The sequence below is a fragment of the Chinchilla lanigera genome, unplaced genomic scaffold (assembly GCF_000276665.1).
Source record: "Chinchilla lanigera isolate Chin_1 unplaced genomic scaffold, ChiLan1.0 scaffold00047, whole genome shotgun sequence".
NCBI classification, from domain to species: domain Eukaryota; kingdom Metazoa; phylum Chordata; class Mammalia; order Rodentia; family Chinchillidae; genus Chinchilla; species Chinchilla lanigera.
In genome coordinates this window covers 2,071,780-2,089,798 of record NW_004955448.1, presented here as the reverse complement: position 1 = coordinate 2,089,798, position 18,019 = coordinate 2,071,780, and the positions used below count along the sequence as shown (strand labels likewise).

At 40.3% G+C, this 18,019-nt stretch overlaps 1 protein-coding gene across 3 annotated transcripts in view; it reads left to right on the top strand.

Moving 5' to 3' along the window:
- Window positions 1-18,019, top strand: part of Clrn1 (clarin 1) — a 43,902-nt gene that overhangs the window by 16,750 nt on the left and 9,133 nt on the right. The window contains exons 3-4 of one of the 3 annotated variants that reach the window (XM_005393017.2): window positions 6,675-6,682; window positions 13,610-13,795. The exons of 1 other annotated variant lie outside the window; for it this stretch is intronic. In XM_005393017.2, coding sequence (XP_005393074.1) covers window positions 6,675-6,682; window positions 13,610-13,795 — 194 coding nt within the window. The remainder of the gene's footprint in view (window positions 1-6,674; window positions 6,683-13,609; window positions 13,796-18,019) is intronic. One more of the 3 variants, XM_005393016.2, reaches the window with a different exon arrangement.

Below are 18,019 nucleotides of genomic sequence, written 5' to 3'. Positions count from 1 at the left end.
AACTCTTGATAATCTCCTACCTCTTTTGTCTCTAACTCACTATTATTTGTCTATTTGTTTTCCTGAGAAACTATTTTGTAGATAATAATATGTAAAACGATAACCATTGATAATTTCCTACCATTTTGTCTTTAATTTGCTAAGTCCCCCCTATTATTATGTTATCCTTCTTTTATTCTTTAAAAAAAAAAATAAGAAAAAAAAATTAACCTCCAACCCAGATTCCTGTACCCTGAAAAACTATCTTCCAAAATTAATGGAGAAATAAGATATTTACATGACAAAGAACAACTGAAGAAATTCATGACCACCAAACCAACCCTAGGAAGAGCACTGAAAGATATTCTAGATAGAGAAAAAAATTATGACAATTCCAAAAACAACAACAAAAAGAAACCACCAGGCAGGGTAAGCAATTAAACAGAGGGGACAAGTAGGGAACCCAGAGCAGGAAAATAACACGACAAAGGTAAGTCGACATATATCAGTTATAATCATCAATGTAAATGGCTTCAATTCACCAATCAAAAACAACAAACCAGCAGAATGAATCAAGAAATGAGACCTAACTATGTTGTATACAAGAAACACGTTTAACTCAAAAAGAAATTCATAGACTGAAAATCAAAGGATGGAAAACAATACTCAATGCAACAAGAATGCAGAAAAAAGCAAGGGTAGCTATTCAGTTTTCAGACAATGTGAACTTCAAACCAAGAGATAAAGAAGGTCACCACATACTAGTTAGGGGAAAACTTCAAGAGAAAGAGATAATAATCATAAATTTATATGCACCAAATATGGAAGCTTCTAACTATATAAGACAAATAGTAATAGACACAAAAAAATCAAATAAGCAATAACACAATTGTAATGGGGGTCCTTAATGCACCATTGTCACAAAGAAATAGATCAATTAGATAAAAAATCATCAAAGAAATATCAGAACTGAACCAAACCTGTGAACAAATGGACTTAGTAGATGTTTACAGAGTGTTCCACACAACAGTATCAGAGTACACATTCTTCTTAGCTGGACATTCTCTAAAATAGACCATATATGAGCCCATAAAACATGCTTAAGTAAATGCAAAGGAGTTGAAATTATCACATACATACTATCTGACCATCATGCAATGAAATTGGAAAGTAGTGGCAAAAGAAATGGCAAAAACTCCATAAACACATGGAAATTAAATAACACCCTCCTGAGCAACCAATGGGTCACAGATGAAACTGAAGAAGAAATTAAACAATATCTACAATTAAACAAAAATGCAGATACAACGTACCAGAACCTGTGGGACACAATGAAAGGAGTTCTAAGAGGGAAATTTATAGCAATGGATTCTCACGTGAGGAAAACAGAACAAGCACAAATAGACATCCTAAGGTTGTACCTCAAGCTTCTAGAAAAAGAAGAGCAAGTCAAGCCCAAAGCCCAAAGCAGGGAGAAAATTATAAAGATCAGAGCAGAAATTAACACAACTGAGACTAAGAAAACAATACAGAGAATTAATGAATAGCAGAGTTGGTTCTTTGAAAGAATAAATAAAATTGATAAACCCCTAGCCAGCCCTATCAAGAAAAGGGAAGAAAAAAATCAAATTCATGCAGTGAGGAATGAAAAAGGTGAAAGCACTACAGAATCTGTGGTAATTCAGAAAAGCATCAATACCTACTTCAAAAATTTTTACTTAATGAATACCTACTTTGAACTCTTTACTCACAAAGGATAGAAAACATCCCATGGAAATGGAAAGATTCCTAGATACATATGAATTACCAAAGCTGAATCAAGAAGATATAAAAATTCTGAATAACCCAATATCAATTAATGAAATTGAAAATGTAATTAAAAACCTACCAACAAGAAAAAAAAAACCAGGTCTTGTTGGATATACTGCTGAATTCTACATAAATTTAGACGAGATTTAATGCCAATACTCCTCAGACTCTTTAATGAAGTTGAAATGTAAGCAATACTCCCAAATTTATTCCTGGAAGCAAGTGTTACCTTGACACCAAAACCAGAAAAAGACCCAACCAAAAAAGAGAACTCCAGGCCAATCTCCCTACTGAATATAGATGCAAAAATCCTCAATAAAATACTGGCAAGCAGGATACAACAAATCATCAAGAAGATTATACACCATGACCAATTGAGATTCATCCAGGAATGCAGTGATAGTTCAACCTAGCAAATCAATAAATGTAATATACCATATCAACAAGCCAAAGACAAAAAATCACATGATCATCTCAAAAGATGCAGAAAAAGCTTTTGATAAAGTCCAACACCCATTCATGATTTTAAAAAACTACAGAAAATTGGAATGGAAGGTCTTTATCATTTAATAAAAGCTATCTATGACAAACCAATAGCCAATATCATAGTAAATGAACAAAAACTGAAAGCTATCACTCTAAAATCAGGAACAAGACAAGAATGTCCACTATCACCACTCTTATTCAAAATAGTTATGGAAACATTAGCCAGAGCAATTAGACAAGAGAAAGAAATAAAAGGAATAAAGATCAGAAATGAAAAAGTTAAATATTCATTATTCACAAATGATATGATACTATATACAGAAGACCCCAAAAACTCCACCAAAGAACTTCTAGATTTAGTCAGCAAATTCAGTAGCATAGCTGGATACAAAGTTAACACTCCAAAATCAATAGCACTCCTGTACATAAACAACAAACTCACTGAGACAGAAATTAGGGAAACAACACGCTTCACAATAGCATACAAAAAATGAAATACTTGTGAGTCAATCTAACAAAGAAAATAAAAGAGCTGCATGTTGAAAATTACAGTATTCTGAAAAAGATTGAAAAGGTTATCAGAAAATGGAAAGATATCCCTTGCTCATGGATAGGAAGAATCAACATTGTGAAAATGGCCATACTCCTGAAACTGTCTTACAGATTTAATGTAATCTTGATCAAAATGCCAATAACATTCTTCACAGAACTAGAGAAAACATTCCTAAAATTCATTTGGAAACAGAAGAGACCTAGAATAGCAAAGGCAATCCTGGGAAACAAAGACAAGGCAGGAGGTATCACAATCCCTGACTTGAAATTATACTACAAAGTTACTGTGATAAAGTCTGCATAGTACTGGCAAAAAGCAGACCTGAGGATCAATGGAATAGATTAGAAGATGCAGACACAACTCCAAACCCACTCAACCACTGATCTTTGACAAAGGGGCCAAACATGTTCACCAGAAGAAAGATAGCCTCTTTAATAAATGGTGTTGAAAAGACTGGCTCTCTACATACTAAAGATGAAAACTAGACCCATGTCTATGACCATGCACTAAATTAAAGACAAAATGGATCAAAGATTTAAATATTAAAACAGAAGCATTAAATCTACTGGAAGAGAAAGTGGATAGAAATCTTGAACACACAGGTGTAGGCAAAGAGTTCATGAACAAAACCTAAACTGCACAGGAAATACTTCAAAGAATCAACAACTGGGATCTCATCTTATTAAAAGGCTTTTACACATCAAAAGAAATCCCAATAGAGTGAAAAGACAATGCATTTAGTGGGAAAAATTTTAGCTAATTGTCCCTCAGGCAAAAGGCTTTTATTTAAATCATATAAAGCATTGAAAAAAATTAGACCTCTCAAATTCAAAGACCCAATCCAAAAATGGGCTTCTGAGATGAATACATATTTCTTAGATGCAGAAATACAAATAGCAAGTAAATATATGAAAAAATGTTCAACCTCATTGATCATTCAAGAGATGTAAATTAAAACAATGCTGAAATTCCATCTCACCTCAGAAAGAATGCTATCATCAAGAAATCAACCCATAACAAATGCTGGAGGGGCTGTGGGGGAAAGGAACTCTTCTTCACTATTGGTTGGGAGTGCAGACTGGTGCAACCACTATGAAAATCAGTATGGAGAATCCTCAGAAAGCTAGGATTAGAGGTCCCATTCAACCCAGCTTTCTTCCATCTGGGGATCTTCCCAGAAGAATTAAAAACTTCATACCACAGTGACGGATGTGCACCCATGTTTATAGCAACACAATTTGTAATAGCTAAATCTTGGAAACAATCCAAATGCCCAACAACTGAGGAACAAATAAAGAAGATGTGATATTTTTATACTACTGGAATACTACTCAGTCATAAAGAAGGATAAATTGAGAATTTTATAGGTAAATGGATGCAACTTGAGACCATAGTCAGAAGTGAAATAAATCAGACTCACATGTGTAAACATCATATTTTCTTCCTGGTGTGAGAAACTGAAAGAGTAAATAAGGTCTAGAATAAGATTTAGATATTGTAAAATGAGAAGTATTTCCTTAAAAGAAAAAAGGAGCTAGGAGAGGGGGTGGGAAAAGAAGGGAAAAGGGAGAAAAAAAGGTAGCTATACTCTTAGTGTCTCTTAGTTCATTGAAAAGGAAGGTTTAAACTAGTATCAATTGGATAATTTTTATGCCCATATCTTACATACTTTGAGTAACTACTTTGAAGATAACAATATGCTATGTATTAACTATTGTTATTGTCTTATTATTTTGTTATGAAACTCTGTTTTACCTTCCTTTAATTAAAAACACATTTCTTTCACTAACAATAAAGGGGAAGCTGGGTGTGATGGTGCATGTCTGCAATCCCAGCACTAGGGAGGCTGAGGCAGGAGGATTGCTGTGAGTTCAAGGCCTAGCCGAACTACATAGTTCAAAGTCAGCCTGAACTACATAGTGAGACTCTGTCTCAAAAAAACAAAAGGAAAAAGAAAAAGAATAAAGAGGAGGTTGTGCGTGTACCACAAGAAGGTGTGAGTGGCCGTGGTTGCCTAAATGTTGCGAGAATCTCCTGTGGCCTCCATATTTTCTGTGAAATGGGAGACTTCAGCTCACAAGACCCTGACAAGCCTTTTGTCAGCCAAGCACAGCTGGAGAAATGGAGGAGAGGTGTGTCAGGGGCTGAGGGGCAGGCGAAGGCTGGACTACAGCATCTGACGCAGAAGAAAAGGGAAAGACTGGGGTGGGGCAGGGCACAGCTTAGGGGTTGAAGAGGCCACCGCAAGGGCAGGAGAGGTTCAGAGCCCAAAGAGCGCATGCCCCGCGGCAGAGCGAAGGAGGGCAGACGTAATGTGTCTCGTGCTGACTTAGCTCCTTCATGAGGGCGACCCCACTACTAAGGGGGCAACAGCTTCCTCTCCACAGCGAGACGTGCCGTGGGGGTTCCTTTCTTATCCCCACGCTCCTGGGATTTAGGCCTTCTATTATGCTGTTAGGAAAGTGAGCCTGGTGACTAGTTTCTTCCAGTTCTCTGTGCTTTGTCAGAGTCTGCTTTCCAGACTTCAAGGAGCGGAAATAGAGCCTTGAGCCGGGTCGAAAAGCCAGAGTTTAATATGTAAGTAACAAAGCACGGCCCATGTTCTTTACACTATCTCGTAGCCACGTCATATCTGACAGTCTTTCTGGAAGCACTTTGACCCCAGTAATCCCTTCCCTGGGAACTAACACGTCCAGTCGGGTTCTTCCCACGCTTGTCCCACCCGCGTGATAAAGAAGAGGGAAAGTGCTTGCAGATGTCCCTGAAGCACACGCCTAATTCTGAGGGAGGGAAGCCAAACAGGCAGCAGTACGTCAGTGTGGTGAAAAGTCCATGCTACTACCTAAATGATAGTCACCGGGAAGACGTGCAGGATGTAGAAAATGCTTATATTCTAAGGGGAAAGCCCAGAATACGATCCTTGAAACTGCGTGATGATTACAGGAATTCAGGAGATAAATATGACGACGGTCAATGACTTTAAAGGAACAAGAATAAAGGAAACTCTTGCTTTTTATGTTTATAGGGTTATTTAATTGTAATTATAATTTTTTGTTATAATGTTATTCATCAAAAATATAAATAAATAAAAAGCACCCCCATAGACTGTTGGACCTGTTGACAAAGTAACAGAAACAAAGCAAAGACTACCTTCCTGTAATCCTCTTGCTCTGCTAATAAAAAGAGCTTTGTCACGTTCAGGTCTGAGATGAGCTCTTTTTTCCAAATCCCAAACTTTAAACCTATTATTAAACAGCACTGAGTTTCCATGTAATATGTTGACAATCCCCAAAGTACACTGGATTAAAATTTTCCATTTAATAAGGGGATTTGAAATTCTATTCCAGTTGCCAGCCCAAGTCGTTCAACTTCTAAAACCAAAAGAAAAGAAAATGAAAAAGCATAGTGGGCCCCACCAGCCTCTCTGGCTACTACTAATCTCTTTTTTCATCGCCCTGGGTTCTCCCCAGACTCCTTTCCGTCCGTCCCGCCACTGTCCCTCAGAACACACTCACACCACGGTCAACAGGGACTGTTCTTTCTAATGGACAAAGTCTTGTTTTTAACTGGAAACTCCCATCACTACTGACACTGCCAGCCCGGCTACTTCTCCGGCCCAGGGCCACCACAGGACTGCCTGTCACTCTTCTCCTAGCCCTTCCTCCTCACTGATGCAGTATCAGCGCCCCTCGGTCTGACCCAGTGGTTTCCACCAAGAAACCCCGGACCTGCTAAGCACGGCCAGCCCTATCCCTGTGTCCTTCCCTAAGCAGGACACAGTCACACGTCATGGATGTATCCAGGAGCTCACTGCACGTGTTCAGTGGCAGCAATAGGCCTCCTAAAGGGGTGAAAATTGCTTCTTAGAGGACAAATCCTTACTCTTTAAAAAGCAAGTATATGTACAAACATAGACACAAATATATATGTGGGTGTGTGTATACAAACAACAATATCTAATTATATCTGGTTAAAATAGAAATTTCATGGGAGGCTGGGCTAGTCGGCTTTCTGTTGCTATGCCAAAACACCGGAGAGAATCAGCTTATAAGGAGGGCAATTTATTTTGGCTCATGCTCTCAGAAATTCTGGCCCAGGCTGCTTTGAATCCATGGTTTTGGGTGGAATGTCATGGTGAGGAGTGTGTGGAGGCACAGACCTGCTCACTTCCTGGTGTCAGGAAAGCAAAGAGAAAGAAGAGCTGGGGAGAAGTCCCTGGATCACCACTGATGGCCCACTTCAGGGAGTCCCACTTCCTTCTTCCAGGCCTCACCCCCTTAAGATCACACTACTATCCAGCAGCACCACGGGCTGGCGGCCAAACCTGCAGCACAAGGCCTGGGACACGTTTATGATCCAAGTTATAAAAGAGGCTCGCTCTGCCTCCCTGCCACCAGGAACTACGCAGCTTTGCTCCATCACGCAGTCTGCCATGGAGCCAATGAAACATGGGTTGGCTTACCTTACAGTATGAGCCAACTTAAGGTGGATGGACTACTAGTTACATCATACTAATCAGTTCTAGGGGTTCAGAATACAGCTATGAATTAAAATAGACCAAGATGCCTGCCCTCATGTCATGGAAGAAATAAACAAATATGTAAAACTCTACAGTTTTTCAGATGATGATAATTGCTATGCAGAAAAAAAAAAAAAAAGCAAGAAAGGGGCTGAGAAGCAGGGGTATCCAGGCAGGGGTACCACTTCAAATATGGCAGCTTAAAAGTCCAAGGATAGTGACATGGAAATAAAAACAGCAAGGAACAAAGAAGCAAAGACAGTAGCAGAATATCCAGGCAGAGGGACAAGTAAGCACAATGTCCCTGAGGCAGGAGTGTGCCCAAGGGATTTGAAGTGGAGCAAGGGAGCCAGGGCTGGAGCACAGGGAGCCAGGAGCTGGGGAGAAGGTGAAGTCAGAGTCTGGCGGGGGCTCTGGCTATATACGGTCTTGCAGGCCTTGCAACGATGTGGCTTGTACCCTAGCCAAGACAGGAATACACTGGAGGAGACTGATAAAAACCAGTACATTTTTCAAAGATCTTTCTGGCTTCCAGATTAAAAGCATTTTGTAGGAAGTAAGGGTAGGGGTAGCGTGACCAGTTAGGAAGCCCTGGAAGCCATCCAAGCAAGAGATGGCTGTGGCTTGGGTCGGGGTGGACCAGTGAAATGGTGAGAAGCAGTCAGATTTTGAAGGTAGGGCCACAAGGTTTTCCTGAAAAGTGACAGAAAGAGAAAGGGCAAGGACAACAGAAGGCAAGGAAGGGTGGAAAGGTGGCCAGCACCTGAGATGAATCCTCCTGATCTGAGAGAAAAATAAAATCAGTCCTGTTTTCAGACAAGGGAATAAAGGTTTCAAGAGGTGACAGAAAGGCATTGGGGTGTAAGCTGTCTAATTTCAAATCTGGGCCCTTTTCCAAGCTGCCCCATTGAACACCCTCATTTTACAGACAGGAAAATGCTCAAAGTCACAGGGAACTAGAACTCAGGGGTGCCGGGCTTTTGCCTCAGTGTTCCCTTTATTTCAGTAAGCCCATCAGGGCTGGAGATTTAGCTCAGCGGCAAAGCGCCTGCCTAGCAAGCGCAAGTCGTGAGTTCGGTTCCCGGTACCGGAAGAAAAACAAACAAACAATCAATAAGCCCATCATTCTGTGACAAACGGTCACTTTTGCTGAAGCTCTCCCTCAAGTTGAGAAGACTACTCATTCTAGGACTTGTTCTTCCTACTATTTTTGGCTTAATTCTATTAAGGTATAATTTAGGGACAAAAAAATCTCACCCCTTTAAAAATGTAAGTATGAATTTTGACTAATGCATACTGGCATGTATTAAGTAACACAATCAAAATACAGAATGCCCCTTCGTAGCTCATACCTTCTCCTACCTCAAGCCCTGGGTCACCACTGCTTTTTTTCTGTCCTTGTCATTTTGCTTTTTTCAGAATGCCGTGTATATGCAGTCACACGACATGCAGCCACTTGTGTCCGGTTTCTTTGTTGGCATGATGCCTGTGTTAGAGTGGGTAGTAGTAGTCACTTACCTTTTACTGTAGAGTAGTATTCTATTATATGAATCCACCATAGCCTAGTTATCCTTTCACCCTTGGATGGATATTAAGTTGTTTCCAGTTTTTGATAAATAGGAAAAAAGCCACCGTAGACACTGGCATACAGATTTGTGTGTAGACATATGCTTTTCAGTTCTTTCAGGTAAAATCCTGGGAATAGGATTCTTGGCTTATATGCTCAGTCTGTGTTCAGATTTTTAAGTCCTGGAAAAACTGGATGTTCATGTGCAAAAAGAAAAAAATTGACCTTACCCCGAAATTGTACTATATATAAAAATAACTCAAAATAGATCACAGATTTAAATGTATACCTAAAACTAAAAACTTCAAAAAGAGAAACACAGAAAATACTTGTGACTTGCATTAGTCAAAGCCTTCTTAGATTTAACATCTAAAACATAATACATAAAAGAAGAAAAATTGATAGACTAGACTTCGTAAAAATAATAACTGCTCTTCAAAGGATACCAATAAGGGAATGAGAAGACATGTCACAGACTTGGAGAAAATATCTGTGGATCTCTTATCTGATAAAGGGCTTATATCCAGCATGCATAAATATTTCTCAAGGCTCAGTAGTAACAAACAACCCAATAAAACTGCACAAGAGATATGAACAAACATTACCAGAAATGATAAATGTAATGCAAATAAACTCACAAAAGATGCTTAACCTCATTAGTTATTTAGGAAATGAAAATTAAAACTACAGTGAAATAAGCTACATGCTCATTAAGTGGTTACAATTTTTTAAAGCCTGCCAAGTGCTGACAATACTATGGGGCAGTTGGGACTTTCCTACGTTGCTGGGGGGCAGGTGAAATGGTTCATCCTCTGTGGGAAGCAGGTGGCCTATTCTTGCAAAGGTGCACACATAGGAGCTGGGGTCAGGGATGGGATACAGAGCGGAGGGTCGGAGAGGTGATGTTGTTTTTTATCTTGACTATGGTGATGGCTGCACAATTATATGCATTTACCATTCATCAAAACTTGCAGAACTGAAAAGGGTGAATATTTTGCTGTGCTAATTTATTTTATTTTATTTTAATCCTAAAAATGTTGTGGGAGTAAAAACAAAGCCATCAACACCGTGGTGTGAGTTTAGGCAAGTCACTTAACTTCTCTGTGTCTTGGTTTCTCAAACCTCTGTTCATCAAAGATAAAATACTTTCCCTCGCGTTGTAGTAACAATTGAATGTGTTCTATTCATTATGCAATATATGTAAAATGCCCTGAACATAGCAAGTGCTATTCGATTATTGGCTATCAGTTCATTCTTATTATTTGTATATTGTCCTTTGAAGATGTTTGGTGATAAAGGAGAGAGAGGCAACTAGAGGTGTAGGAAGTTTAAGAATAAGGTGATCTCAACACATTGCCCCATAGAGAGGAGGAAATCAGCGATGAAGGGAAAGAGGGAGCTACAGTATCTGTGAACACAGACACTAATGCGATGCTCCGAAGGTGGCATCAACTCCAGTTTAGGTAAATAACTTCCTTTTACTTGTCAACAACAAATCAAGTAAATTTCGGAGGTCAGAATTGTCAGCTCTTCCACAGATCAAAATGTTCAAATCCTTTCTCTGGGTTGTAATACCAACACCTAAAAGAACAGAAAGACAAAACAAATCTATCTCCTGGGGACACAATGTCCAAGATCATTAAAGGGTCACCCCCCAATATTTAGTTGAATGACCTGCTCTCTGCTCCAACCAGCGACAAGACCTGATAGTGCTGGTCAGGAGGCTGAGGGTTTTTATCAGTATTCTGGCAGATCATTACAGACACAGGGATTTTTTATTAAAAAAGAAGACGAACACTGACAGAATATAACATGCAGGGCTTAGTGCCCTTCTGGGCGACTTTCTCACAAGAGGAGGAATTTTAAAAGCTTTCACAAGAATTAAAATACTCCACATGACAATTTATTTTTGCTTCTGGCTTTTCTTTCCAGGAGGCTAATCAGTACAACTTCTGTCTGCATTTGTTTCAATTCAGTAGCTATTTTCACTTTGCAGAAGGGTTTAAGCTAGCCTCCCTGGTGGGGACTGACTGCTTTTTACGCTGGGGATATGGATACGAACAGGTTTCTGTAACTGGTGGTAAAAAATGAGCCAATAGCAGGACAAATGTGAGACCAAGTGTGAGAACAGCCGTCTGGGCTGGTTGAACTCTCTCAGCAGTTGGGAACTCTAGAGGGCCGGCTATCGTAGCATAAGACGGGCTACATGTGCAGAAGTACAAGACTGTCGGACCCCAGGACAACAGGACAGGGTGCAGCATTGCAATCCCTGGCAACAGGGCAACAGGGGCTCCGCATCTGAATTCCAACTTACACAGAGCCCTCCTCCATCGCCCAGAGTCGAGGAATTTTCTTATTTCATCTTTATCCATTCATCCATCTAATTCATAACAGGTAAGGACTTTAGAAACACCCCCACAGTACCATGAACATAATCAACAAAATAAATAATAGTTACAAAATATCATCTAATGGCCGGCTCATGTTCAGTTTTCCCTGATTTTTCTCAGAGTCATATATATATATATATATATATATATGACAAGTCATAGTTTGTAGCCACAAACAATTTGTTAATATGTCCCTTGAGCTTCTTTCAATACATAACAATCACAGGAATTTGTTATATCTTTATTTATCCTTTAATTATTAAAAAAAGTTAATTGTGCGTGTAGCAAGGTAGAACCTTTTATTCCCCAAACAGCATGAAAACGTTAGACAGTGAAATGTTCCTCAGTCTCTTTCCACATAAGCAGTATTACCTGCTTCATGTGTAGCCAGTCTCAGCCATGACTCCATGCTGCTCCCTGAGGCTGCTGTAACAAGGCGGGTGAGAGTGACGGTATGAGTTCAAATCCCTGCTCTGCCGCTTAGTGTAAATCTTGGGCATAGTTGGTAGTCTCTGTGTTTCATTTTTAATAACAGTACCTATCTGGTTGGATCATTGAGAGAAATCAGTGCTTAAATAATTATTTGTTGATACTTTCTTTGACTTTTCTTCAAATTGTAGAATGACACATATTTGTTTGGCTTGTTTTCTCGTTTAAAATGTGAAGTGTTTGATGATAATTCCACATTTGTTCTTATAGATTTGTTTCATTCTTTATAAGCATTGACTAAAATTCCATTGTATGGATTTACTATTGCTAGACACACAGATTTTCAAACTCTTGTTATTACCAAAAACGCTGAGATGAATATCTTTGTAGCACTTTATGGGTTCATATGTAAAAATGTCCGCAGGGTAGACTCCTGCAAGTGGAACTGCTGAGCTAAAGAGATGCACATTTTACTGCTTCGCAGGTAGTGCTGAGCTACCTGAAGGAGGTTGTGTAGTTTCCATCCCCAAGAAAAAGTTACCAGGATTCCCTTTCTCTCCACCTCACCCAACACAGGCTATTTGGTTTGAGTTTTTTAACATGGTTGTGGAAAGTGGTATTTCACAGATTTTTGTTTTTGTTCTCATTTTTGTTTTTGAGACAGAGTCCCGCTATGCGGTTCAGGCTGGCCTTGAGCTCACTTTGTAGCCCAGGATGGCCTCAAACTTGCAAGGATCCTCCTGCCACAGCCTCCTGAGCGCTAGGGTTACAGGCGTGCACCGCCGTGCCCTTTTTTTTTTTAATTTCACAGTTTTAATGTGCATTTCTCAGCAGTGCATTTCCGCTATTATGAAGAGATGCAGAGAACATAGTGCACATGAATGTCAGGGAGTCAAAAGACCTAGTGACTCGAGGGGCTGAGGGAAAAGTTCTACCTCATAAAGGGAAAGCAATGTGTGTTTAAAAGGGGAAAGGCATTGATAACTACCAGCTTCAGAGATAAGCAACCACATTTATTTGTTTACTTGCCAACTATCTATTCTCATTAAATAATAATTTCTCTGAGGGGACAGGGCCCTTTCCTATCTTGTTTTATAATCCATGTCTATCAACTAGAACAATGCCTGGTGCGTAGTAAGTGCTTAGTAAATAAATTCAGCACTTGATATATGTTTGAAAACTAAAATAGACTGAATTAAACTTCCTGAGACTGGCCCTGCCTGTTTTGCTGACAGCAGGCACGCTGATGCCTCACCGGATAAGAGAAACCTCACATTTATAAAGTATTTCATTTCCTCAGCAGACAAGAAAAACTGGCCCTGAACACAAAATCTAGAAATAGATTTGGCATGTTTTCTAAATGGAAAATATTTTTTGTAGCACCAAAAATTATTTTCCCATAGCTTTATGCTACATCAAAATATTGAAGTTGTCTGAAAATGCCCCATTCTTTAATTTTGGTATGGGCTAGAAACCATGTTTTCTAACAAAGGAAATATATAAAAACCTTTGTTTAAAGCCCCCTAGATATCCCCGAACTTAAGATAGATTTTTAAAAATATGGTTGGAAGGAAATGTCATTAAGTTTTGTCATTAAAATGTACAGTTTTGAGTTACAAAGCCAGCGCTTACTTATTTAAGCAACTGCATACGATTAAGGGCAGAAAAAATGTCTCTCAAATCTCCTCTTTGTCAGTTTTTACTGGCGACTCCATAAAATGATTCTACACTTTAAATCTTTTTGCAAACTCCATGTAAATTAGTAAGTGAGAATGTATTCACCAAAGGATTTTTTGAACCAAAAAAAAGGGGGATGTAACTTTTAAAATTATACTCGCAGACTACTGATAATGAAGTTCTTCTCATCCTTGGTTTACCCTCAGTTTTCCCAGACTTGCTCAAAGCAATTCCAGTGAGCATCCACGTCAACGTCATTCTCTTCTCCACGGTCCTTGTTGTTCTAACCATGGCGGGAGCAGCCTTCTTCATGTACAATGCTTTTGGCAAACCCTTTGAAGCCCTGCACGGTCCCCTGGGGTTGTATCTTTTGAGTTTCATCTCAGGTAAGTACAAAATTCTACCTCTGAATACAAGTGTGCTTTTCAATGTGTCAAAAGATGGTATGCCTAATATAAATTTATAATGTATATACATGCGTGTTCACTATCATTATATGTGGTAGAAAAGTGAAGAAATAATAGTTTTGAAGATATGATAAAGAAGGATAAATGCTTGCATCAAAACATCGAAGAAGCAGTCAGATTTTAATAAACATTGTGAACACAATTTGACTATATATAAATAAAAAGAATATAATATATGATGAACATATTTTATATATAGTCTTTATTATCTACAAACATATGGAGAGAGTTTATTTGCTGTGGTTATGTGTGCCCAGTAAAAGCACAAGTAATTTTTATTTTTGCTCATATGTTCAAATGTTCAATCTTATCCTTTTATTTATTTATAATCAGAAAAATAAATAAATGGCTTCAAAAAAGTGCAAAAATCAATATTCCACCCACATGACTTGCCATATTCAGGCCTGCGGGTGCTCTGTGTAGCATAATACTAGCTTAATCTGTCAAGAATAAATTCTAAATCTAGAAATTAGCTCATTGATAAACATGTGCTACTCAATAACCAGGGCTGATGGGAAAGAATTTAAAATCCAGTTGGTGCTACAGGGTGCTTACAATGTATGTGCAAGAAGCAGATGGATAAAGATGAAGAATGAAAAGTATATACACAATTTATGTAGAGCTATGCTTCTATGGAAGGTCTCTCCCCAAACTTGCAAAGTGATTCACTACTTTGTCAAACCCTTAAGGAGCAAGTAATTTTATTGATGATTTCACAGAGCGATGGAGATTATATCTCACACCAGCAAATATTTTAATGAAAATTCCTGGCCAGTGTTCCAAGGAAGCCTTGAAGTTGCCCTTTGACTGCCAGCCACCCAGAGTCGAGCACGAAGCCCCTTCTTTCTCTTGGCACTACTGCCTTCTTCCGTAAAGCCAACTCCAGGCACAAATTTGCATAAATCCCTCCTTATAAAACGAAGCCCTGTGTGTAGCAGGGCTAACTATTTCAGGAGACAGCACACCCTCTACTTGTTACTCACATGTCCTTCTTAGGGGCTTGCCCCTTCCACATCTTGCTGACACAATTATTTAACCAACTAAAGCAGATCTCTCTCTCTCTCAGTAGGGATTTGGCTGGTATTTTTCCATATTTTCATAAGCATATAATACAGCTTTCAATGACACAGGTAATCATTACTACTGTGTGAGGACAGTCTATGCCTTCCTCATCTTTGTATACCTGGCCAAAGATACATGAAGCTCGGCACACAGTAAACATTTGTTGACTTGGAGAAGTAAGCCCAGGAAAAAAAGCTGTTACCTATACAATACAAGGTAGAGAGGTCAGAATTCAAATAGGATGAAATTAGCAGGGCCAGTCCATAGAGGCTACAGACACGACTTGGAGAGGAATAGGACAGAACATGGGAAAGGAAGGCCCGGGGCTTTGCCAGGGCAGCAGAGGTACAGATGCAGGTTATAGACTGACAGACCAAGACAGTAATTCAACCTTGTGTGCAGGCCCATGTTAGAGAGTATTGGGATTACGTCCTCCCACCAAACATCTCAAAACTAACTGGTGGATCCAGGAGGTGTGCTGTTTCAGTGATGAGCATTGTATTAGCCAGCGTCCAGCTACAAAACTGTATTTCAACAGAGGAATACGCCATGGGTAGTGGCTCTCCAGGTTGGGGTACTTGAATGAGCAGTATCTGCAGGGTCTGGGAATCTGGTAGCCAAACAAATATCTGAGATTGTAGCTCAGACTGAGTGAGTGAGAACCCCTGGAGTCAAGCCCATTTTAACACACTCTTCTAGGATTCTGGCTCAAGGTGAAGTCTGAGTTACCAGGAAGTGACTTAACAGGGTCTGAGGACTAAGGAGCTAACTCAAAGGTGGTAGCTTTGGAAGGCAGCTACCCTCCCTGGGGCCTGGGGAACAAAGACTTGGATTTATTAGAAGCTAGGAGTTGAGGAGAGGCTCAAGGCACTGGGTCTCGGATCTTGAGGTGCTGGCACAATACCTCTGCAGCACACTGTCAGAGTTTCCTGTGAGTGTGGAAAAGATTTTGAAAACCTCCAGCTCTGCCTCCAGGGAGAAGGCTACTCCTGCTGTGGCAATGCTGGCAGGAATCACAAGCAAAGTGGACGTAGTGGGCCCTCTGCTGTCCTATCACTTCTCTCCCCTTGGTGCTCACACTTCGCAGAGCCTAACAGGAAGTAGCTGATAGGGCAGAGCAGCTGGGGAGTCTTGACCCAGTGTCTCAGTGCAGAGAAAAGAGAAGCTGATTTGAGCTGAGACACCATGGCTTGTTCATCGGCACAGCCACCCAGTGCTCCAGCTTCTGAGTGAAATTCAGAAGAACAGCCCGATGGATCACAAGTTATTTGACAGCTCTGATGGACAACTAAACTAACGGTATTCAAAAAGCAAAGGGAGACAACAGAGGGTCAAATTTAGTTCAAGACTCCAATCTTATCTCAGCTTTTGGCCAAATCTAATGCAAGGAGGACCTGGGCACACACATCTGTGGAGGAACAATTAAGTTACTCATGTTGGACGTAAGAAAGTAAGAGCAGGTACTTGATACACTATTGTGAATCCGTGAAGGGAGACAAAGGGAGAAAGCAAAGGAAGGGGCCACCTGCAAATCTGGGTCTTGCAGAGGATAAAAGCCTAGTGTTTGCAGATCATGAAGTGTTTGTTTCTAAGCCTTTGACCTTTATTTCCAAGTACCAAAATTTTCAATATTTTTTTAAAACTGTCGGAAAACAAAACGTGTTCAAGGGTCAGACAGACTGACAGTCTGTGACTCCTAGGTATAAACAGATCACTTGTACAACACAGACCACCTCACCCCCCTTAAATCCACATATGGCGCTCAGGAGCCCTGCAGTTTAGCAAAGGTTTATGCAAAGTTGTAATATTCATACCTTCCCAGCTCTGCACCCTGACTGCATAAGGTAGGGCTCCTCAGCTCTGATCCGAACTCTCTAAATGTGAGCTGATGCATCACACACCGGAAGCCCAAGACTGTGTCAGGGTCCTTTCCCCCGGGTGTGATTGCTTCTCATCCGGGGACTCCAGGGCCAGCTCTCGTCCATGAAGCTTCCTCCCATTTCTCTCACCGGTGTGCACTGCCCAGGTGGCCACACTCGCGGCTTCTCTGACCTTCCTCTTTGGACCTCCCTTCTCTTTCCCTTCTCTCTACTCGTCTCCAGGTTCCCCAGCCCCCTCCCCTTTCCTTGTGCTGAAGTGACTCTAGGGCTATTTTTTCAACTACTTATTTCCCTGCGGGGTGGGGGATCCATCCCTTGGCATTTGGAGGTATGAAGAAGGAGGAGAATGAAAGGAAAAAGAGGTCTTCTCATTGCTGCATCTGGAACCTTCTGCATGCCCCAGAGTGACAATGCACTGAGCATCTCCTCATGTCTCCTTGGTGGTGTGAGAGAGACCCTGAGGTAGGCAAGGGAAAAGTATAGCCCCTTGGATCACTACATGGGTCCAGTCACTACAGCTTACTCATACCCTAATACCCTGTTCCCCTCCTGAATCAGACACTCCTGCTTCTTCTAGGCCCCAGCTGGGCTCATTTTCCCCAGCGTCTCCGTGTACTATTTCTTTTATTTTCTTTTATTTCATCAATGCATGCTTGTAATTCATGCAGTTTACAACCATCTTGGGGAGTGATTACACATACATATTACAGCTTGGGTTTTTTTTTTTTTTTTTTCTGATGCACTTTCCCTTCCTTCCTCCTCCTCTTCTGACTCCCCAATCATCTTTTTCACGCCTGCTGATACTACTTGTCTTAGCACACGTTATGGCATATAATGCTTACAGTGATTTGGGTTATTAGGTTCCTGCTGGTGGCATATATCCGTCTTCTTCTCGTGTCCCCTTCCTGTGCTCTCTCCCCTTCCCCCCTTTGATCCCTTGGTCTGTTTCCCTATTGGACAAGACCTGTCTCCTTTTCTCTTTCTATCCATCTTTTATCATTTTCTTGATTTGTACTTTCCTTTACTCAAATGAAGGATACCACACAATATTCATCCTTGTTGGTCTGATTTACTTCACTCAACATTATGTTTTCCAGGTGCATCCATTTTCCTGCAGATGCCTCAAGTTTGTATTCTTTGTAGCTGAGTAGTATTCCAAACCTACAAGACTCTCTCTCTCTCTCTCTCTCTATATATATAT